The sequence below is a fragment of the Chlorocebus sabaeus genome, chromosome 15, assembly GCF_047675955.1.
Source record: "Chlorocebus sabaeus isolate Y175 chromosome 15, mChlSab1.0.hap1, whole genome shotgun sequence".
Lineage (NCBI taxonomy): Eukaryota > Metazoa > Chordata > Mammalia > Primates > Cercopithecidae > Chlorocebus > Chlorocebus sabaeus.
This window is the reverse complement of record NC_132918.1, coordinates 84,816,506-84,840,976: the sequence shown is the minus strand read 5'-3', so window position 1 is coordinate 84,840,976 and position 24,471 is coordinate 84,816,506. Positions and strand designations below refer to the sequence as shown.

Here is a 24,471-nt window from a genome sequence, read left to right as displayed (position 1 = left end):
CCAGGCTCAAGTGATTCTCCTGCCTCAGCCTCCTGAGTATCTGGGACTACAGGCAGCCACCAACACGTTCGGCTAATTTTTGTATTTTTAGTAGAGATGGGGTTTCACCATGTTGGCCAGGCTGGTCTCGAACTCCTGACCTCAGGTGATCCACCTGTCTTGGCCTCCCAAAGTGCTGAGATTACAGGCTTGAGCCTATGCACCTGGCCTAAACTAACATGCTGGACAACAGAATCAAGAACGTGGAAGTTCCTTGAAAACAGACTGAAATGTCAAATTGTTTGGAGAGACTCCACTCACCTTTATTTACTAACCCAATGGAGTTCATTTCTCAGTGATATTAAAATAATTCGAATTAAAAAGGCACACATTCTCTGCCATTCAAATATCCTTTGCTAACAATCAGAACAAAACATGGTGATTCCATTTCATGACTAGTTATCAATGTTTAGGTTGTATCAAAAAATCAGTAAAAGTGGGTTAATTTTCTCAATTTCAAGATTTCTGTCTCTAAGAATCTGACATATTTTTTCATGTCCATAAGTTCCTATTTCTTGTATAGTGAGAGAATGCTTGGCTAAGATTCTCACTTAATGAATATTGTATTTAAGAGGAAAGTAGTTTATTTGCAGACTTTAGGAATTATTTAGCTATTAACCTATACCTGGAACAGAGTAAAGAAAATACGCTGCCAAGTAATGGGAAAAAAAGAGCCTCACACCAGTTGTTGTAGCAGTTCAGAAAGACTAAAAATCTAAAAGGATCCTACTCCCTACTTTCTAAACCAGAACACTAGCCATTAACATCCTGGGTAAGTTTACCATTTTTCCATTCTTGTTATCCAACTCCATTTTTGTGACCTTGACACATGGACATATATGAGGATATAAAAATGTTGGAATAGTCATAGGGTTTGTTTTTTTTTTTGCACTGACAGAGCAGCCACAGATAGGCAAGTTTATTCAGTTAAATTCTTTCTCACTCTACCTTTACATTCCTTTCAATACACATGCCTCCAACTGCCCTATTTCATTTACCTCACTGGCAAAACCTCATTTGTTTTCATTTTGTCTTTTGGCTCTTTCTGAATCTCCTCCTATGGGGACCCACTATGTACCTTCAAGCACTGGGCGTGACAAGCACAGCCCTGTCCTCCTTTAGGACAAATAAACAACTACAACACTGTGTAAGAAGTAATTATTAGGCATTACGGGGCAAAGAAGAATTATCCAGAGAGGAGAAAAAATGTGAATGGTATCCTCCAGGAGAACATTTCCAAGAATACAATCAAATACTTATCAAATGTGTAAGGAAGTAAGAGACAATATGGCACATTAGGAAACTACATGCTAGAAATGGGTGTGGTGGCTCACACCTGTAATCCCAGCACTTTAGGAGGCCGAGTTGGGTGGATCACCTGAGGTCAGGAGTTCGAGACCAGCCTGGCCAATATGGTGAAACCCCGTCTCTACTAAAAATACAAAAATTAGCTGGGCGTGGTGGCCCATGCCTGTAATCTCAGCTACTCATGAGGCTGAGGCAGGAGAATCGCTTGAACCCAGGAGGCGGAGGTTGCAGTGAGCCTAGATTATACCACTGCAATCCAGCCTGGGAGACAGAGGGAGACTCTGCTCATAAAAAAACAAAATTCAAAAAACAAGCAAAAAACTACATGCTTCAGTGTGTAAGAGAAAATTCTTCATTTTTTAACTTCTTCAACTTTTTGCCAACTTTTATGAGTCCAAGACTCAGAATAGAAAATCCCTGGAGACAATAACAGGTTTTCCTAAGCGGATCCTATCCATCAACTTAAGAGATGATATTTTATGAAAATTGGGAATGTCCTAATTTTTAACTGTCAAATCAGAGTTTACACATATTTATGTTGAATTATGACATATTCCAAGGCCTTGAATGACCTGCCCCTTGGAATTATTTGATAGTTTCATTTCACTGGCTCAAGGATTGAGAACTATATCTGTATTGGAATGAAAGGGGCCAATGAAAAAATGTATTTTTCCCTAATCAAATTAGTGACAAAGCATCTGTGTATTTGCTGAGTTATAACTTTCATTTTTTGTTTCCTCTTGCCTTTCTCCACTTGACTTCCTCCCAATATTAAGCAGTACATTCAATAGCCAAATGTACACAGCAAAAGTTTCAGTAAAACATTCCAAACAAGGTAAGCCATTTTAAAATCATTCCCCTTAATCTTGTCAACAGATACTCTATGATATCCCACTCTCTAGCTTACCCCCACTATTTTTCTAGAAATTTTTGGTAGAAAAGATAGCAGGACTTGTGCAGTAAATAAGTGATTAAAAAAGAAAGAAAGAAAGAAAGAAAGAAAGAAAGAAAGAAAGAAAGAAAGAAAGAAAATCCGCCAACATTATGAAAATGCACAAACACAGGAAATCTAAACATGTCAGAAAGGTGTTTTAATACGATTAACCCATTAAACGCCTTAGCTTACCTGGGAGGTATGTAACCTCTATGATCTCACCACTTTATAAATGAGGAACTGGGGCCTAAGATCATGAGTGACTCAGTGGTATAGCCAAGAAAAGTCTGCTTCATGTATTAGTTTTTTCTTCCCTCTTATTCTATCACCAAGTACTTAAACCTGCATATGCACATAGAATTCATGTGCATAAATTCCTCCTGCATTAAAGAAGGATAGAGAAGTGGTTTGTTATGGTGGGAAGTGCTCTGGATAGGATTCAGATCTAAAATCTGATTCTTTGCCAGCCACAGTGGCTCATGCCTGTAATCCCAGGACTTTGGGAGGCTGAGGTGGGCAGATCACAGGAAGACAGGAGTTCAAGAACAGCTTGACCAATAAGGCAAAACCCTGTCTCTACTAAAAATACAAAAATTAGTCAGGTGTGGTGTTGCATGTCTGTAATCCCAGCTACTTGGGAGACTGAGGCAGGAAAATCACTTGAATCAGGGAAGCAGAGGTTCCAATGAGCCGAGATCATGCCACTGCACTCCGCACTCCAGCCTGGGTGACAGAGTGAGACTCTGTCAAATATATATATATGAATCAGAAATTTATTTTTTTATATATATATATATAATTTTGCTGTCCCTACCAACTAGAAAGCCTTGAGCTGGTACCATCTTTTCTAAATTGGGGTTGACATGGGTAACAATCAAGATAAAAGATGTAAATAATTTCCCTCCCCACACGAATGGAAACACATATATTATAGATATTTGAGGCAGACCCAGAATCCATAATCCACACCAAATCTTCTCTCAGCTAACAATGTTGACCCTCTACCCAAAGGCCTTGGCCATTCAGAGCCACTTGCCTTTTTACACACTACTGAAAAGACAGGTTTAACAGAGCTATAAATAGCATAGGCCCAAAGACTGAAGAGAAAGCCCATGCCACTCACCCACATGGGGTCACTGAGGTCCGAGTCCTGCATGCGGATACAGTCCATACTAATCTCAATCTTATTTGTCGCACCATCTTCTGATGGTTCATCCACAAAGTTCAAGTCAATGGGCTGAACTGAGCATATAGGCCTAACACATAGGAAAGAAAAAAAGTGAGTTAGGCATGGAAAGGGACTAAAACATACTCATGCTGTTGTTAACAACAAGCACTTTCTAATTCAAAGTCAGCAAGGCTCATTGGTTTCTTGAAGTTAGAAGCCCTAGGTTTGAGTCCTGGCTCGATCACTTACCAAATGTGTAATTTCAAGCAGTTCAAATCCAACCCTCATTTGTTAAATGGGGATCATGACCTCTGCCCTCCTCAGATAATTACTGGGTATGATGCAGGAAATAATGGCTGCATCTGTGATAGCGTATTTTATACTCTATTCCTAAGGGTCTCCAGTGTGCTGAAATTCTCTTTTTACCTTTTCTTAATTTATTCACTTACACAAACCTGCTTTGAATAAAGAAATAATAATACTTTTCACAGCAAGGTATAAACAACACAATTTAGTATTTTATCTTCTCAGTGAATACCTGCATTATCAAAGTAGATAAGTCTTCAAGCCAGAGGAATGGATTCTGAGTATCAGAGAAACACTGGGGAAGTGAATTTGGTGCAGGAGGGTTTAGGCCCTCCAAAATTACATCACCTTGGATTAGTAAGGATCTTTTGGAGTTAGAAGTGGAAAAAAGTCACCACTGAATTTTGAACAAAGCGATGGCATTGGAGTCATTAACTTTTCCTAAATAACTTCTACTGATTCTAGAAAAAACATACCCTACTAAGCAATATTTTGACCACCCACATTGACCTATTTAGTTCAAGCATAACATTTCTTGCTTGTTTTATACTTACTGTTCTAGAAAATCCCAGATATGCTGGAAAACCTCTGGACTGAGGAATTCATTTGTCTGTGTGCTCTGGGACATGGTGGATCGGTAATAACTTTCTTTCCAAGAGAAATGAGCTGGGGTTTCTACGAAACTTAAAAGGACAAAAATGAAACTGGTATTATACTTTCTGTATTTATGACACTGAATATTTAAATTAAAGCATACTCTATCATGAAAACATCAAGTGAATCTTTAAAATCATGCAGGTATATATGTAGCACATGTTACAAGTTACACAACTGGCATTTCTTCAGGCAGTGTAATGAATCCAATTTTGCCAGAAAATCAGGCAGACCTCCAATGCTAGACAACCTCATCTTCTATCAAAGCTCTCCTTTCCTAACTAATAGTATTATTATGCTCTATACCTCCACTATCCAACATCTGTGTTCTGTAGATTCTGAAAAGAGAATAAACATTTCCTCATTAAATCTGACAGCAAGTCTGACCTATCATTAAACCCATTTTGTAAGAGTCTCAAATGATTATCTGCCCATCCTGCCACCAGCAGGTAAGAAACAGAGCCCGGAAACAGAAATGAGCTCAGAAAATTTAAATTTTTTCCTCCGTTTAATCGTCCCTCCCATAACCACAATCTTAGAATCACACTCAGGGACAATAAACTCAAACCTGCGGACCTAATATTTTTTAATTTTTTATCGCCAGTTACTTACCTTGATGTGTGGGTGGTTGTTAATTAAAGTGTAGAATTGTATGTTAGACTTAATAATAAGCAAACATCTGAACACTTTACAAATGAATCCTATTTCTGTTTGCCTCATTTTGCTGCTGAGCCCTGAAGTTTGCTGTACTTATTTTTTTAAACATTTATTCCTATATATTTGGAGGAAAACATCAGCTTTCTCAGATGATGCATTCTCCAAATCTAAATATCATGTGGGCAGATCATCTTAATATGTGATTTGTGATAATCAGTAGACTAATTTTATTCCACGATAAAATTGGTTAAGTTCTTAATTGTTACTGTTCCTGTTATAAAGAATTTTAAAAAATACTGTATTAGGATAGTCAATCACCTTCTTCAAATTTCAAATGTGTGTTCTGGTCTAGTAATACAGTAGAAGTTAATAGTATTAGATTTATTAATGCTGATTTCTAAGCTACCTGCGATAGCACATTCATTTGCTCAAGTTAAACATGCATAGAGGATTTATTTGCCAGGAAGCATAATGGAAACTGGAAATAAAAGGTGTATAATAGTGTCTCATCTTCTAGGAATTGATGGTATAGAAGCAAAGACAGGAAAACAAACCTACAGTTAATGTGTTAGCAGTGTAGACAGCACTACAAAAACATAAAGATGAACAATGTGAAGGAAAGCGTCTTAACTGATAAAAATTAGGCAGGTCAGGTAAGAGCTAATGGTACAGAGTGGGCACTCTATGACAACAGCATAAACAAAACACTATAATGGAAAATAGCTTGATATGTGTGAGAAAATCACAAGCAACTCTGTGTTAATATGGTGGAAATTTTGGGCAGAGGATGCTGGGAGATTAAGCCAGAGAGATAAGAAGAAACTTATATACTATGTTTTTAAAAAGGCTATGTCAGTACTTGTGGTGAGTGTGTGTATTTACATATTTCAAAATATATTAAATGATATATATTTATATATTTAAATGATATAAATATATATCATTTAAAATATTTATATATAAATGATATGTACATTTTAAATATCTCAAAATATTTTAAATAAATTTTAAATTGAGGAAATTATAGATTTACATGCAATTGTAATGAATAATACAGAGAGATCACATGTACACTTTACTCAGTTCCCTCAATAGCAACATCTTGTAAAACTACCATATAATATATATAGTATATATATGTGTGTGTGTGTGTGCGTGTATTTCATTTAATACAATTTTATCACATGTGTGGAGTAGAGTATCTATCACCAGTCAGTATTAAAGGATTTGATTCATGAGACAGACACAGTCAGACTATGTTTTGTATTGGTAAATCTGGAAGTTGTGTGATGGAAGAATTTACAGCATGTCAGTTTATGGGTAAAGTGACTATTTAGAATGTTCCTACATCAGTTCAAGTAAGACAACGAAAGGGCAAAATCAATGGGAATGGAGAAGATAGGGACAAAGTCAGTTATTAGTAAAAAGGCTAAATCATATATTGGTTGTGTTACTAGTGAAGGAGAATGAAGAGTCAAAGATGACTTTACGTTTCCAGCTTGATTGAACCGTGTGGTTGATGATTCTACTAACTACATCGGTAAGTATAGTTGAAAGATCTGGCTTAAAGAAAAGGAGATGATAAATTGCATTTTAGCGTGTTGAGTTCTAAGTACCTAGAACTCAAACCTAGTTTTGTCCACACATGTGATAAAATTGTATTAAATGAAATACACACACACATATATATATACTCACATTCAAATAAGTACAAGTAGAACTGATGATTTATGAGTCAGATCACTGGATTTATCAATGTCACTATGGCAGTTTTTATATTCTATGGTAGTTTTACAAGATGTTGCTATTGAGGGAACTGGGTAAAGGGTACATGGGATCTCTCTGTATTATTCATTACAACTGCATGTAAAGCTACAATTTCCTCAACGTAAAAAGTGAAACCAACTTAAATAAGCCTTACACTCTAGGAAGAAAAACAGACCACAAGTTTAGAAACAGAAATCTTCCTCATAGGGTAAAAATGAATCTGAGTGTGGATACAATGACCTATGCAGAATAGGTGCAATGAGAAAAAGAATGCGGGGCTCCACTTAGAAAACCTGAGAACTAACAGACCCTGGGAAATTTCTGGTATTTTAGAAGCCAAAGTAAAAACAAAATTAAAAATAATCAACATTACTCAATGGCAATGGGATCTAGGAAGATAAGACCTGAAAAATACCTACTAGATTTGACATAAGGAGGTCGTTGCCAACCTTGACATTAGAACCTTCTGTAGATTAATGATACCCTCAAAATATTTTAGTGTTTTGAGGAGTAAATGGGGGTGTGTGTAAAAAGAAATGTTTTTTGGATACAGTTGGATTAGAAGAACCTAAATTATGACTAAAGAAGAAGGACCTAGTGTGGAAAGAGAAAATTTCAAGATACTGGAAAGAAAGGGAATGGCATGGTAAGAAACCCTGCAATAGGCAGGTAGGAAAAGGTCAAGGCATAGGTAGAGAGGATAGTCTTGAACTAAAACCCCTTAACCCCTCACTCTAGGATGAAGTAGATGGCAAAATTAAGCAGAGATATAAATATTTTCATAGAAGATAAATAGAAGTCAAGGTTGATGACTTCAATTTTCTTGATGAAGCAGGAGGAAGACAAGACCATCTGCTGAATATTGAGGGGGTCAGACATTAAGTGACTATTTGGGGAAAAAAGGTGAGGGTTTAGAAATGTGAATCAGGTTAGAAAACATGAATTTGTCATATCCCAGTCTACACAGTTATGTGATTCTCTTCAGCTTATACCACTGGGGAAAGGAACAAAAACTAGATAAAAACAATACTACTGTTGTTTCACTGAACAGGTTACATCAGAGAATTAAGGGAATTGTGAAGACTAGCTTTTGATTCAGATTGGAGAGGGCAGGAAGAGGGTCTAGGGCAAGGAAACCCTGTCTATTCCAAAAATACAAAACTTAGCTGGGCATTGTGGCAGGTGCCTGTAATCCCAGCTACTCTGGAGGCTGAGGCAGGAGAACCACCTGAACCCAGGAGGCAGAGGTTGCAGTGAGCCAAGATCGTGCCACTGCATGCCAGCCTGGGCGACAAGAGTGAAACTCTGTCTTGAAAAAAAAAAAAGGAAGGAAGGAGAGAAAGAGAAAGAGAAGGAGAGATAGAAAGAGGAAGAGAGAAAGAGAGAGAGAGAACGAGAGAGAGAGACAGAGAACGAGAGAGAGAACGAGACAGAGAGACAGAGGGAGAAAGAGAGAAAAAGAAAGAAAGAAAAAGAGAAAGAAAGAAAGAGAAAGGAAAGAAAGAAAGAAAACTATGTCTCTTTGAGGTCAAAACAGTTATATAGGGCAGGAATTAACAAAGTTAAATTGGTAGAAATGGAAGAGTGGGATATCAGAATTGATGAGGTCCCTATAATTAGAAGACCATCTGATAATCCAGTATCTTTAAATTAAAAGGTTACATTAATTTTCTTCACTTTTCTTTTGAGATTGTGGCCTACTTGGTTTATTTACTGCCAAATAGCTAGTAGAGAAGAAGTAAAAGTTAATGGATTTAACACTGAAGTGAAATTTATAAACACACTCATGATGACACTTTTGAATATGTTTGATTCACATTAAAATTTGTCTTCAGATAGAACTGAAGTACAAGAAAATAGGAAAAATAAAAGTAAATGCAATTCATAACAAATGTGAAAAATAGAAGTGAACAAAGGCATGAATTATTCAAAAACCAAAATGCAGATAAATCCCACATGAGTGGCCATATACATGGACCCATAAGGACATCTCCAACATCCAAAGATTTAAACAGGATGCCTGATAGCTTGAAAGCCAGGTGAGCACTAGAAGGTAAACATTACCAAACAAAGTAGGCTCTCAACAATAATGATATTAGTGTGTGAGATTTGAAAAAGTAAGAGTTTTTAAGTTGGCAGAAGTGTAGATTTAGTTTCTAAAGAGACTGATAGATAATGTGACCAACATCTTCAATAATAAAGACCAAGGTAGATTCTAAAAAGAGTGTTATATAGAAGAAAGACATTATCTCTAAAGCAGAACAGAGAAAAACAGTATTGGTTCCATACTCATCATCTATTATTTCCCTTATTTCCACATAGTAAGTTCTGGTTCTTGTCTGTACTTATTTTGTTATTTTTTTTGTTTCGCTTTTATCCCTAGGTTCTGACTCCTAAAAGTCATTTCCCTGTATTTCTAATGTCACCGTAATCAGCTGTGAAAACCTGGACAAGCCTCCAGACTCCTCAAACTTCAGCTTCCTTGCACATGACAGCATGGAGACGAGGATCTCCACCCCACTGCCTTTCCCATGCCTACCCAACCCTCAATGTTCTCTTCCTTACATAGTACTTCCTAGGTCCTAATTTAAGTATAGTTTTTCTCCTTTGAACTTTGTTCTATTATTTCATCTCATCAATGCTACTTTGTCAAACTTTGCTTGTTCAACAATTAATCTACTGCAGAGGATTTTAGGTAATTTGTGGGTGAAACATATCTCTCTCAACTCTGTATTTCTTGTGGTTTTATAGCTACTTGAGGATTGAGTGGAAGAATTACAAGTTTTGGAATGGGGCTGACCTAAGTTCAATCTCAGTTCTACTAATGACATGCTTTGAGGCCATGGCCAAGTTACTCAGTGTCTTTGAACCTTAGTTTCTTCAACTATGCTTCCCTCAGAGGGTGGCTGAGAGGTTTTCTTTAAATGTGCTACGTAATTTTTATACAGAGCCTGGTAGTCAATGCATTGGTTCTATCACAAAAAGTGCTACATCATTTGCATCCAGGACATACTTGCTGAATTAAACTTATTAGATAGTGTGTTTGAATGGTCTGTTCAAGTTTTTAAAGTGTCACATAAAAATAAAATAATTATATGAAACTTATCCCTCCCTTCCATCTGTGACCTTGGGTCAAAAAAAATACCCTCATCACTACTCATTTTCTTCTAGATCACTTTTGTCTTAGACTGGCTACATTAAATGAGGCAACTTTACCCCTCTCGGGGCTTCAAGGGACTTTATTACAAAAGTCAGGGGTGGGGAGTTGGAATTACAAAAGACGAGAGGGGAGTTGGAATATCCTAACCAATTTCTTTCTTAAAGGTAATGATTTATCTGAATATAATCCCCTTCACTCATGCTCTCCATCTCACTAAACCTTCTTGCCTTTTTCATTAGTCAGCATTTTCTCCTAATTTAAAGGACTATGTAATGATCAGCCTTTTCAAGCAGAATTTTCATTAGGTTACTCCTTTTGTGACAGAGAATTTACAATCATTAACCCTGCATCCTTGACAAAATCGAATCACCTTTGTCTCTCATTCTTTCGAGCAAACCCTCCTTACAAATTGTTTAGCCAGCTGATAAGGTTTGGCTCTGTGTCCCCACCCAAATCTCACCTTGAATTGTAATAATCCCCATGTGTCAAGGGCAGGACCAGGTGGAAGTAATTGGATCATGGGGGTGGTTCCGCACCACCCACTCTGTGCTGTTCTCCTGATAGTGTGTGAGTCTCATGAGACCTGATGGTTTTATAAGTATCTGGCATTTCCCTGCTTCCACTCATCTCTCTTCTGCCACCCTGTGAAAGAGGTGCCTTCTGCCATTTTATAAGTTTCCTGAGACCTCCCCCAGCCATGTGTAACTGTGAGTGCATTAAATCTCTTTTCTTTATAAATTACCCAGTCTCAGGTATCTCTTCATAGCAGCATGAAAGCAAACTAATACACCAGCTTATCCTACAGGTTGTTTTCATCCTTGAGCCCTTACAAATTGACCTTTTACATAATCCACCATCTTCCCTCAAGTCATATTCTTTACATTTGCCAACAGTGAGCTCACCTAGAAAGGATACAATATTTGTATATCTTGTTTAGGTTCACAGTCTCAATTTGGCATGCTTTAAGTATTCTTGTCCTTAGTTCATTCTATCATAATTTACCCACAAATTTACCCACATTGAAATGGCGTTTCCATTTTGTGTAGGTAGGTCTGTTGCCCCAACTAATAAGACACTGGCACGCAAAAATATTATTTTCCTTATTTTTTTTTGACAGATCTGTAGAAGGGAAAAACTAGAAAGGGCTTTATTTCTCATAATCTCTACTCCTTTCTTTTTATAAATGAAACTCATAGGGATTTGACTCATATCCCACAGGAAGTCCACAAGTATCTAGTTCTGGAGCCTAGCCATCCTGGGTCCTTGTGCAAAGCTCTTCAGACATAAAGTGTACAGTTAGCACTTTTGCAAACTGTACTGTCTAACTCCACAAACATAAAACATGTTATCAAACTTCACTCTACTAAATTCCTCAGTTAATATTCTGACCCATTTCAGTCTAGAATCTGGCATTTGGTAGAAGACAAAGATAAGGAATACTTGAGTATCTTGTTTAAAATGCCATTTTAACATTATAGCATGCAAACATAGTAACCTGCATGCTTACAAACAGGGTATTTATTGACAAACTGCCCCCAAATTAGAACTTAGGAGACATTTGAATAAGTGTAATCACCATGACATCAGGTTTGGAATACATTAGGGTTTTACGCAACTGTGAAAATTTGATGGAAAATGCATGTAACATCCACGACTCGATACATGAAAATGGAGCTCAGGAAGGACTATGGGGAAATTGAAACCTGTAGAGGAGGTTTCTTAGGATTAAACAATGTGACAAATTGAATTTAGACAAAAAAGAAAAGAAAATATGTAAAAAGAGAAAGTAGACATTCTTGGAAAAAATTATAAGTTCTAATGGTTGGTAGTCATCTAGCCCAAACTCTTAACTTATTAACAGTGACCTTGCAACTTCAGCCAAGATAGATATCTGTACTACATAAGGCTGCCCACTCTTTGTGAGACAGCTCAGAATGCTGAATGAGAGATTTAAAAATTGAAGAAAGGTTTCCTGGCCTAAAACCTCCAGACACTAGTCCGATGCATGCAGAAAATAATCCAATTGCAGTGGCCTTCAACATTTTCTCAATTATAGACTCTATTATGGGAATCTGACGATAGTTCTGAACAATCTTATATGATAAACAAAAAAAGTAAAAATGAAATATGCGTACTGACATACATATAAGTGATTGGGTTTGATTTTCAAAGATTTTATAGACCTTAATCCACATTCCTAATCCAAGTCGCATCGCTGAAAGCTTAGTTAAGAATCTGCACTGTAATCTTTCATCTGGATTAGGTGTTAGCAAACTACTACTCACAGGCAAAATACATCCCACCTGTTTTTGTAGGTAAAGTCTTTTAAGGACACTGTTACATTTATTTAGGTGTTGCTATATGGCTGCTTTTGAACTATAACAGCAGAGTTGAGGAGTTGCAATAGCAACCATGTGACCCACAAAGTCAAAAATATGTTCTGGCCCTGTGTAGAAAAAGTTTTCCAACCCCTGATGTATATAAAAGACCTTTAAAGATTTTAAAATAAATTGCAGTTTGAGTTAACACTTGTGAAGTTGTAGAAACTTTCTCTTGGACCATTATATGTGAAGTACAAAACAGAAGTGGGAGATCATTGGGCTAATATTTGTCAACCCAGGGAATTACGAGCAATCAGATATGGACCTGGAAATAAGAAGTGACCCTGGACCAGTGAGGCAGGATCCTTGGTTCACACCTGATTTTTTTTATTGTAACTGTTCATGTATTTTTCTTATCATCCTCATCAATATTTTAGTACTTTAAATATGGGACGGTGACCCAATTCAGAAAGCATGATATATTACACAGATATTATTCAATAGCCTGTTGCTACATAATGATTCACACCTGTAATACTTCAGTACAAAACCACTTTCACATATACCCCACTTGATAGTCATATTACGAATTATGTATTACACTGAACCTTAGGAACTTACTGTTTTGTAGGTTAATGGTGGAATGCTACCAAGTTTATATGGTTCAAAGTCATAGAATGAATATTATTGTCAACATGCTACAGCTGAATAACATTAAAATACTTGTCAAGATCACATATTCCATCAATAGGTGGCAGACCAAGGTCTTGAGCCTCATTCTTTGGACTACTGCTACTCAGTGATAAGATGACCGGCCCACCCAGAGACTAAGACTGAGTGACATTTATATGGAGGAACAAGATACATGTTTATGGATTTTTCTTAAATATAAATTTGCCTAATCTGTACGTGTTTTATTCTAAAGATTCACTAACAATGATGACAAAATACCTCCTCCCCCCCACCCGAGATGAACTCTCACTCTGTCATACAGGCTGGAGTGCAATGGCATGATCTCGGCTCACTGCAACCTCCAACACCTGGGTTCAAGCAATTCTCCTGCCCCAGCCTCCCAAGTAGCTGGGATTACAGGTGCATGCCACCACACCCGGTTAATTTTTGTATTTTTACAAAATTTAACGGGGTTTCACCATGTTGGTCAGGCTGATCTCAAACTCCTGACCTCATGACCTCATGATCTGCCCACCTTGGCCTCCCAAAGTGCTGGGATTACAGGCGTGAGCCACCACACCCAGCCGGCAAAATAATTTTACATTTGTATTGGCTATATATGTGTTGTGCTGAAGAATCAGTAGTAACAAAGAACCACGGCAGGCAGCTGAGAACTCACACACTCTCTTTCCAAAGCAGGATGTCCTCCCCCACCATCTGCCCCCATATAGCTAAATTCCCTCGTGTGGTTCCCTTCAAAGTGAGGGAAATATATATTTTCACCTGTCCTGACTTTATTTCTTCCAACTCTTGGTACTAAAATAGCTTAAATCAGAGTCTTTAAAATGTACTTTACTTTATCACAACGGGATACGTATTATTAAGTTTTGGTGGCATAAAAATAGAAGTTTTAAATTTTAAAATTAGTCACCTTGCCATTCAGGAAAAATTTCCTTTTATTAATTTTTACATATTTATATTCCTAGTCCCCATAAGTCCTATGTTTTATTTTTTAAATTTTCTGTTCAATATGCTTTAACCCTATTTAAAAGTGGACTTTACCGGGTCTGTCTTGTTTATACACTTCACATTACCATGTTTACCTAATTCCTTAACATTCAATGTAATAATTATTAGTATTATGTCTGTTTTAATTATTTGTCCTGGTAAATTTCATTTTTAGTAAATTAAATATACAAAATTGACTAAAGACAGGAAATATGGTTTATATAATATAAATCACAACCTTTAGACTTTTTTTCAGAATGAGGTAACACCTTGAAAAAGTAGTATCTAGTACTAAAGTCTGATGCAAATCATAAGGATTTATTTATTAAGCAACACATTTGTGCAAATTATGGTGAGAAGTAGGGGAGAAAAAGAAATCCATCCCTGGTTTATCCTTATCCCATATGTTTTTACATCAATTATCTGAGACTGTGTCATATATTTACATGTTGATTGTCAGTCTCTCCTGCACCCCGGTCCACCCCACTGCCTGAAGAATGTAAGCTTAACATGAGCTGATTGCCCTGCTCACGGATGCATCCCCAGGGTCTGGAACAGTGCTTAGCACCAAGGTGTTCCATAACCATAAGCTTGTGAATACAGAATGTGAATAGAGGAGATGGAGTGGATTTGAATCCCAGGTGTATTTAATTGTATTTATCTTCCACTCTTGCAAAACGTCTCCATTAGTTACTTCCCCAGCTCCACTGTAGAGATGCAAAGAAATTATCAGAGAATATTATTCTAAGTGAAGTAACCCAGGAATGGAAAAACAAATATCGTATGTTCTCACTCATAAGTGGGAGCTAAGCTATGAGGATACAAAGGCATAAGAATGACACAATGGACTTTGGGGACCCAGGGAAATGGTGGAAAGAGGGTGAGGGATAAAAGACTACAAATTGGGTTCAGTGTACACTGCTTGGGAGATGGGTGCACCAGAATCTCACAAATCACCTCTAAAAAACTTACTTATGTAACCAAATACTACCTGTTCCCCAATAACCTATGAAAATAAATCATTATTAAGAATTAAATATAATATAAATCACATACCATAAAAAATTAATGAACAATTAGGGAAATTTTGACACTGTAGAATCTTGAAGATATATTTATATTTCACATCCCTACACATAACAGAATTCCTGATATAATAACTGGACATTCATAAGCATTTGTTGAATGGATGAATGGCTTAATTCATACAGCCTGAAAGGGTTAGTATAAAAATAGAGGTTGGATAACTCCTAAGTCTTTATTCTTTCTGGTATATTGCAATGACCTCTGTGAGGAGTGAAGTGGATATTTGCAACAATGAGACCAAAAAAAAAAAAAAAAAAAAAAATCTGAAAGCCAGGCACAAGAACAAAAACTACTTGCAAAAACCCCTGAGGACTTTGGTGTGGTAACACAACCCGATAAATAAGGTTCCCAATGGTAATCCTGAGGGTGCACACTATTTTTGGCTTAAAAAGTATGTATTATATTCAGAAATACCTACCTTCCAATACAAAAAGAAACATAAAATGCTATCTAACAAGTGTATGTTCAACTATTACAGAAAACTCACCCACCCAGTATAATGTATTTCTTAAAGACACCTGGTAGATAAGTTTTGTTTTTACTAAATCATTAGGGCACATTTTGTTCCTCTCTGATCAGGATCACATTTTGTCTATGGTACAGATTTTTATTTACAGTTTCTACCTGACTGGTTGGTTCATGGAGAGAAGAAGCACATTGTAGTTTCTGGCCTTTGTGGGTTCACACATTAGCACAGGATATGGCACAGAGCAGGTGTTTAACAAATGTTTGTTGAATGAAGTATTTGAAAAGGACAAGTAACAATGCTAACATCAATAACAGAATCAGCAGCTATCATTTGATTGTTTCTGTGAGCAAAGTATCTGCAATATGCCTGACAGACATTGTGTACTTTTCACAACATCCCTTGAATTAGATACCAATATGATCCCATTTAATAGATAAGAAAAATGCTCAAACTCACATGGTAACCGGGAGAATGGTAACTCTGGGTTTTTAAGGATACAGCTTCAGAGTCCCTAGTCTGCCATTTACAAGATTAATAACTTTGGGCGAGCTATGCCACCTCTCTAACCTTCAATTTCCATATCTGTAATGGTGAGAAGGAGAATACAGTACCTATATCACTGAAGGAGAAAAAGGTCTTGACTCTCCCTTAGAAGGTTATTCCACTTCCCCAGTAAGGAGCCGTAGGTGTTACACTTTACAGTTCAACAGAAATACCTGGGAGTACATTTGGAAAATGCCAGTTCCCTGTCCCTATCTCCAAGAGATTCTGTTTCAAATGATCTGGACTGAGGCTTACAAATTTGCACTTTAAACAAACTGTACTTGAAAACACATGGCTTCAGTATTCACCTAAATTCTAATCTGTTTAGAGTTTTTATTAAAGACAGAGCACCTTAATAAGTCTGCATTTTCTCTGAATATCTTTCCTTAAATAGACAAGATATCAGTCTTATTCACTATGATGTGACTTTAATACTTGAACAAAATAGTGTGATGTAATAATTATAACACATACTGCATGCTAGGCATTGTTCTAAATGCCTTATGAATATTTAATTCTCCCAATAAAACATGATAAAGTTGGTGCTTTATACACACCCACATTTACTAGGTGTATAACTTTGGGGAAGGTACCTGAGCTTTCTGTGCTTCGAGTAGTTCTTAACTATCACACTGTGTGGATTTTCCTAGGAGTGAATAGAGTTCAGAGCCCTGCCTTACAGGCCCAATGCGTTCACTGGCTGGGATCTTGGGCAAGTTCCTGCCCCTGTTTGGGATTCAAGTTCCTCCTCTGTGAATTGAAGGGGTTGATTCCCATGAGTTCTAAGGCCCTCTGGTCTAAAGATTCTATCGTGCATTTTACAGGAGACTTTTGACCTTGTTATCTGATGAACTACAGCCCAAGGATTGCTGACACTAAAGACGCACTCATCCTTCTAAGGCTGCTCCCTTATTATTTTTTCTTACCTGCTGATTCCAAACACTTCCTGCTGAGTTATTTGTCCTCTGTCATTCCTTTTTGCTGAGGAAACCAAAGGTACTTCAGTCTAGAGAGGGTAGAACAGCGTCTTCACAGAATTCTTCCCAAGCCCTGCTGTCTTTGTTTAATCTGGTTCCCAGAGTGCTTCCACCTGAGCCTGTTTGAACCTCATTACTCTCCCAGGGAGGCTCACCAGTTTCTTGTTTCTCCTTTCCTACTCTCCTCTTGAGCAATGACACTGTTATGACCTAAGTCATCCTCAGCAACATCTCTCCAATCCATCCTTCCTCCTTTCCTACTTTCTTGCTGTTGTTTAATTCCAGGCTTAAACCTTCAGGTTTCCTTTAGCCCTGTATTTCTCAAAGCTGGCTACACATTAGAACACCTGGGATGCTTAAAATACAGATGCCTGGGCCCTACCCCAGTCCAATTAAATCAGAACTTCCCAGACTTAAATCTGAGCTGGAATATTACTTAAAAGTCTAGAAATTCCACAAGACATTGTAATGCTCGTTGAGGTTCAGGACCATTGCTGTCTAGACTTAAGGAGTCTCAAGTGGAGAGGATAAGCAAATCAAAATCACCTGGGCAGCTGGATCCTCCTCACGCCCAGGGAGGTGAGTCTGGGCATGTGAAACAAGCAAGAGCCTCCCAGGTGGTTTGAAGAGGTCCCTTTATGAAACAAAGTTCTAGCTGAACCTCCATAGCAAGATGGATCATTATACCTTCCTGCCGCCCACCTTAGCAGAGCAACCCAAGGCTTCTTGTTGTGTCTTGCCACCCAGTTAATATTTCCAATCACAATTGGCAATGCAGAGAAAAAAAAAAAAGCACTTGATAGAAAGATCCATATATTTTTCACTGTCTGCTCTAACTAGCCAGGTAACTACGGGGGAATCCCTTTTTCTCTCTAGTTTTCATTTTCCCCATGTGGAATAGAAGGTTATTGTATTGTTAGAAAACACTAGAAAATCACTAAGCATCCTTCCTACTTTACTATTCTATTATTTTAAGGCCCACAACCTATTATTCCTCTATTACACAAGTAGCCCTAGTTCTTTCAACATTCAGCTGACAACAGGCAATTCGTCTGAGAAAATCTATTTACGACTCCTGGTAAAGATGGTCCACTGTAAACCAATAACTACTGCTACAAAGACTTCTTCAAACTTCCTACTGCACCAAAAACTCTCTGCCCAAATTGCAGATCAGGTCTCTAAATCTCTGCAAAGATCTTCCCTGTCAGTGTCCTCTTATAGCAGCTTCATCGGAAGGCAATCACCTCCTACAGGCAAATGCCTTTATGGACATGGTTGAGAGAGACTTGTTTACGAACAGGCCCTGTGGCCTCACGCCTCCAGCTGTCCAGTGATGCACAGAAGGTAATTCCACTGTGATTGCAGTGTGGCTGCTGGGAGCCTTCTCTTTGTTTGCTTTCTCTTAGTGTGAGATGGCTGAGTCTGTTAGGAGATGCTGGATAATGAATATGTAGCAGAGTCTCTCCCTATCTCCCTATCTGCTCCCTGCTAGCCTGCAGTCTTTTTTTTTTTTTTTTTTTTTTTTTTTTGAGACGGAGTTTCACTCTTGTTGCCCAGGCTAGAGTGCAATGGCATAGTCTCGGCTCACTGCAAACTTCACCTCCCGGGTTCAAGTGATTATCCTGCCTCAGCCTCCTGAGTAGCTGGGATTACAGGCATGTGCCATCACACCCGGCTAATTTCGTATTTTTAGTAGAGACGAGAGTTCTCCATGTTTGTCAGGCTGGTCTCGAACTCCTGACCTCAGGTGATCTGCCCACCTCAGCCTCCCAAAGTGCTGAGATTCAGTCTTCTTTAATGTAAGAGATGCATTATCTAAAGGTATTGGAGACAGGATGACGTCTAAGGCCATGTCTAATGAGAGTATTCTATGTACAATGTATAAGAAGTTTTTTCACAAGTAAATGAAATATACTTAAGCCAATAATGATAATAAAAATAATATTTAACAGGATAAACATTTAAAATCAGGAGTGTTCACAAGCTTGGTCTTCTCTTCAATGATTCTTCCTCCTCGGCCTGTTTCTTTGACTTTTGTATCAGAGAATGATGGAGGGAGAAGAGAGATGAACAAATTTAGCAATGATATTTTAGTCTATCTACAAAACGAAGAGCTCTGAGATAGAGGTGGTGTGGAAAAAATGAAAATCTTGTGGGCCGAGCATGCTGGGGGCAAGAATTTGAGACAGAGTTTGGCAGAGGAAAAATGAATAGATTGCAACTTGTGAAGGCAGGAGAGAAAACAATGGAAAGTGCTACTGAAGATTATGAACTGGATCTTCTTTAATATCCTTTTAGAAATAGAATAAATGAGATTAAATGAATAAGAATCCTTTTAAGTTTTATGTGATTGTTCAGTGCTTCTCAAATGCACTACTGCTTAGAGGACAAACCCAAGCTTTATCTACGTTTCAAGAAAGAAATTTGTTTTTTAAAGTTCATAGAGAAAAAGAGGAGTATAATTCCAAAGAAAAGGGCTCACGAAGAAAATCTGGCTCAAGAAAGACTCTCTGAAACAAGGATCTACAGACTGCTACACACAAAATTACTCTCATCTGTTTTTGCAGCGTTTGTAAGCCACGCTCATTTGTTTAGGTATAGTCTGTGACTGCTTTCAACCTGCGATGGCAGAGTTGAGTAACTGTGACGGAGACTGCATGGCCTGCAAAGTTGAAAATATTCAATCTGATTTTTTTACAGAAAAACTTTGCTGGTATAGAGTCAAAGATAACATTTTATGGCACAATCATGCCATAAAATGGAGGGACTAGATGCGTTGATTGGTCAGGTAGAACAAAAGAAATCTGGAGGAATAAACAGATCTCTGGTAAATCGGATGGGAAAAGAGTACGTACGAAAGAGTGAATATGGGCACATAATCAAGGGAGAACCAGCTAGCATCATGGACTCTGCAAGCACAGATTAGGAAGCTTATAACTGAGGACAAGTTTGAGCGTTTTCAAAAAAGGCTGTAGATTCGTTTGAAAATAAATGATCTATGAGTACGTACAAAAGAAAGTTGTGATTGCTAGGAGCTGCCTGACTTCCCAAAGAACAAGTTCTCTCACTTCTACCAAACCAACTGAGAACAGCGTTTTTCTGTGGGCGGGTTTTTCCTTCATGCATCTATGACTTTTATCCTTGTCTGCATCTATGAGTTTTGTTCTTGCTGCTATTTTCCTCTTACCCTACACTTCAATTATGGCAACTGAGAAATCTGTGCTTTTTCATTGAGTTATGTCTGAGGGATGTCGGAGCTCCTCACATAGAGCTAGAGACATTCATATTCTGAAATATTCTTTATATTCTTCTTATATTCTTTATATTCTTATTTCTGTTAAATATACCCCTCTCCAAAATATCTGCTACATTGGTTTGTTTGTTTGTTTGTTTTAGATAAATGATTCAAAGTAAACCTCAAAAGTGATTTCCATCTTTTTCCACCTTCCCCCAAAATGACAATCCCATCTTACAGGTATAGGTTCTCTGCCCCCAGGGAAAACTGAATCACTTATGTTAGTTTGCTAACTTAACAATATTATATGTTTACATGTTTCTTTAACAATATGACTATCTTCTTTAGTAAACATTGAATTTTTAAGTGATGTGATAAAGGTCTTTACACTTAGCCTGCTAAATGTTATTTATGCAGTATTCTTAGGTGATACGGTTTGGCTCTCTGCCCCCACCCAAATCTCATCCCCACATAACAGGGGAGGGACCTGGTGGGAGGCGATTGGATCATGGTGACGGTTTCCCCCATGCCATTCTCATGATAATGAGTGACTTCTCACAAGATCTGATGGTTTAAAAGTGTTTGGTAGTTCCCCTCTCTTGCCACCATGCAAAACACACCTTGCTTCCCCTTTGCCTTCTGTCATGATTGTAAGTTTCCTGAGGCCTTCCCAGTCATGTGAAACTCTGAGTCAATTAAACCTCTTTTGTTTATAAATTACCCAGTCTCAGGTAGTCCTTTATAGCATTGTGAAAACAAACTAACACGTCAGGTTTATTTTTCCCTTTAAATAATTCATTCCAAAATAAACACAAGATCACTCCTATCCCACGAACATGTGTCCCCTTATTCAATCATGGGTTTCTGGTCACTGCAAAGTTGTCCCTAGGAGTTTTCTCCAGACACTTGGTAATCAAAATCCATCCCTTGTAGATGCTTGTAATACATCCTTGTAGTTTACCCTCTTTAAAGATTGGCATTAGTTTCTGTTTTTCCAATATAGAATTTTCTCCATCAGCGCATTCTCTTATGTTGTTATCTTTCTTGAATAATTTTCCATTTTAGATTCTTGGAGTCTGACAACAATAGTAGATTATATAGCAAGCTTTCTCATTTTTCCACATTAACACATTATTTAATTCTATCCCTTGCGTTTAATATATTCCCTGTTACTACTAACTCTGTGTCTTCCCTATCTAAGCTCAGGGTAAAGACTGACTTTTGGAGGCTGGGTCCAATTTCAAGCTAAAAGAAAAAAAGAACACAAAGAAAACTGTTTTAAAGGAAAGGGCTTATGCAGTGCGGAAAAGATATCCTCAAGCCTAACACCCAGATTTTACAGAAGCATTAAGCAGCTTAGGGACTGAACAAGCATGATTACTTTTGGTTAATGAGACCAACTTCATTTAATCAGGATGTCTACTATCCTGATTTCAGATTTTGTCTGTGACCTACAGACTCCTGAGGTCATATTTTTAGTGTATTGAGTTTAAAGAAATTCAAATTCAGTATAGCTATATGAAAACAGTATAGCTGTTCTCACTTCTCATTCCATCCAGATGCTTCTGGAAGCAGTCAGCTTCCCAGATCTTAGCTATTAAGCAAACTTTATTATTCAAAGTTATCGTGTTTGTCAAAAGTTATATGACACACTCTCTCAATTGATCAGTGTGAAAGATCAAGTGTGAAATATAATCTTGATCAGTGTGAAAGATTATATTTAGTACATTATTTATTATGAAATTATCTGTGATTGATCCAGATGAAGTATGCGTTTGCATGTTGGAAAGGTTATTAAATAGTGGTAATAAGTGTTTAATTTCAGAGATGTTGAAACATGGGAGCAGCCTTAGGACAGCAAATACTCTGTGTGAGTGTGTGTGTGTGTACATATTTGTTTAGTTTATACACGTGTATGTTGATGTTTCAGTTGTTGCAATTGATAGTGTGAATTAGATCTAAAGATACTAAGAGGCTGGGTGTAGTGACTCAGACCTGTAATCCTAGCACTGTGGGAGGCCAAGGCGGGTGGATCACCTGAGGTTAGGAGTTCTAGACCAGCCTGGTCAACATGGTGAAACCCCATCTCTACCGAAAATACAAAATTAGCTGGGTGTGGTGGCACCCGCCTGTAGTCCCAGCTACTTGGGAGGCTGAGACAGGAGAATCACTTGAATCCGGGAGGTGGAGGCTGCAATGAGCCGAGATTGCACCATTGCACTCCAGCCTGGGTGAGACAAAGCAAGACTCTGTCTTAAAAAAAAAAAAAAAAGATACTAAGAGATTCTGATAGCTCTTCTGCAGAGAAGAAAAGTGCTTATCATGAAGTAGATGAACTGAAAAAAATTCAGATAAGATAGACTAGTGCCAAAGGGGAAAAAGAATGCAATTCAGAGAACTGTTAGTTTATTTTGGTTCCTTTAAAAATGTTGGGCTGTAAAATTCAGACTATCATAAAATTTTGCAGTCCTTTCAGAGTAAGAACTATGGATTTCTTGCAACTCCAGTGTGTTTACTGATGTGAAAGCTGAAAAGTTCCTTTTCTAAGAGTGAGAAAGAAGATTGGCAAACTCTCTCTCTTTAAAAGGGAAGGGATCATGGAAGTGGCATTTCCAGGGTTTTCAAAAAATGAAATTAAGCACACAAATTATGACATTCTTTCCACAATGTACCCAAAGTCCAGTGACTAAGAATCTAAACCAATTTTATGATGTAAAATCATTAAAACAAAATGGCCCTGAAGAAATATGCCATCCCCTGGGGTTTGATCTCACTCAAGAAAAGAGTAAATAAAAATCTATTTTATAAAATTGGGCATTATATTTAAAAGGGAGGCATCTAATACAATTATAGATAAAGAATACAAAGGTCAGTAACAGATGCATTAAGCACCGATTAGGAACATGAATTTTGGAAATGTGGTTTTGCTACATCACAGATGTTTGACTTGAAACAAGTTGCTTAAACTTTCTAAGCCTCAGTTTCCTCATATGGGGAACAGGAATAAAAATATTTAATGTGTCATATCACTGTATGCGTAAATGAGATGTATATAAAGTTTTTAGTACAGTACGTAGTGAGTACTGAATAAATGGTAGGTAATGGTTATCACTATTCTAAGCTAAAATGGTCAAAAGTGAAATCCACATCCCTCTGAGAATAATGAGCCAAGGGATGTACACAGAGGAGCATGGTTCAGTTCCTGAAGCCTCAGTCCTCACGTAGACTTAGAATTATTTCTCAAACAATTTCATGGTCTCTTGATTTTTCTAACAAAAGAAAAACAAACAAAGCAAATCAGGGCACAGAAATTTATACAGTGATAAATCTTTACTATTCCGCAATAAGATTCATTGTGGTTTATGTACAGTATCCAAATTCTTCACAGGACTAGCTGCTCCAATTTTTAGCATCAGATTTACATACCATGGTGGCTATACCCCAAACCACCCCAGAGATGGTTTCAGACTCACAACCCGTGACCTTATTAAGGGTATAGAGTAATTTACCATCAATGTCAGTTTGTAATTATAATCATCTTTTGCTGAAATGTATATACCTATTAGGTTTTAATGTTTATCAAGGAATATTCCCTAGAATAGCAAAGGTAGCACATTCTTCGAGAGATCAAATCTGGACGTTATACCTTATCTTCTACTAAGTGATCAGAACATACCCTCAATGCTTCTTGTTTTAGATTAGAAGATAACCACAGGAAAAAACAAATGCCATAATTTCAAAACAAATGCTATAATCAGACTTCTCACACAAAATCTTACACAGACATTTCCCTTCCGGCAGCTCTCTTGTGTGGCTTTCCTACTTGGGGTGACTAAGAGGTCTAGCATCTTTCCATCTAGTGGCTTAGCTGTCCTGTAGGGCCTCAAAGACTTCCTCTGGGTCCCCTCTACTCAGCCTATGACAGCCTATGAAGAAACGAGGGCGAGTGAAAGGTCAGATGATAATTTTAGGGCCACATCTGGAAGTAGCATGAAGCTCCCCTGCCTGTATTGCACTAGTTAGGACCAAGTCACATGCCCATGCCTAACTTTAAGGGAGGGTGGAAAAATACAGTTAACTACGTCCAAGAGGAAAGTAAAATAGTTTGCTGAACGTGCAGCACTGTTTCTCTCTCAGTGCTTCTCTGGTTGGGTAGGAGAATTGTTG

At 37.6% G+C, this 24,471-nt stretch overlaps 1 protein-coding gene across 2 annotated transcripts in view; it reads right to left on the bottom strand.

Moving 5' to 3' along the window:
* Positions 1 to 24,471, bottom strand: part of TP63 (tumor protein p63) — a 262,272-nt gene that overhangs the window by 153,397 nt on the left and 84,404 nt on the right. The window contains exons 2-3 of one of the 2 annotated variants that reach the window (XM_038003061.2): positions 4,310 to 4,438; positions 3,405 to 3,537 (exon numbers count right to left, since the gene is read on the bottom strand). In XM_038003061.2, the coding sequence (XP_037858989.1) occupies positions 3,405 to 3,537; positions 4,310 to 4,438 (262 nt within the window). Of the gene's footprint in view, positions 1 to 3,404; positions 3,538 to 4,309; positions 4,439 to 24,471 lie in introns of those variants that run through there. The other variant, XM_038003062.2, reaches the window with a different exon arrangement.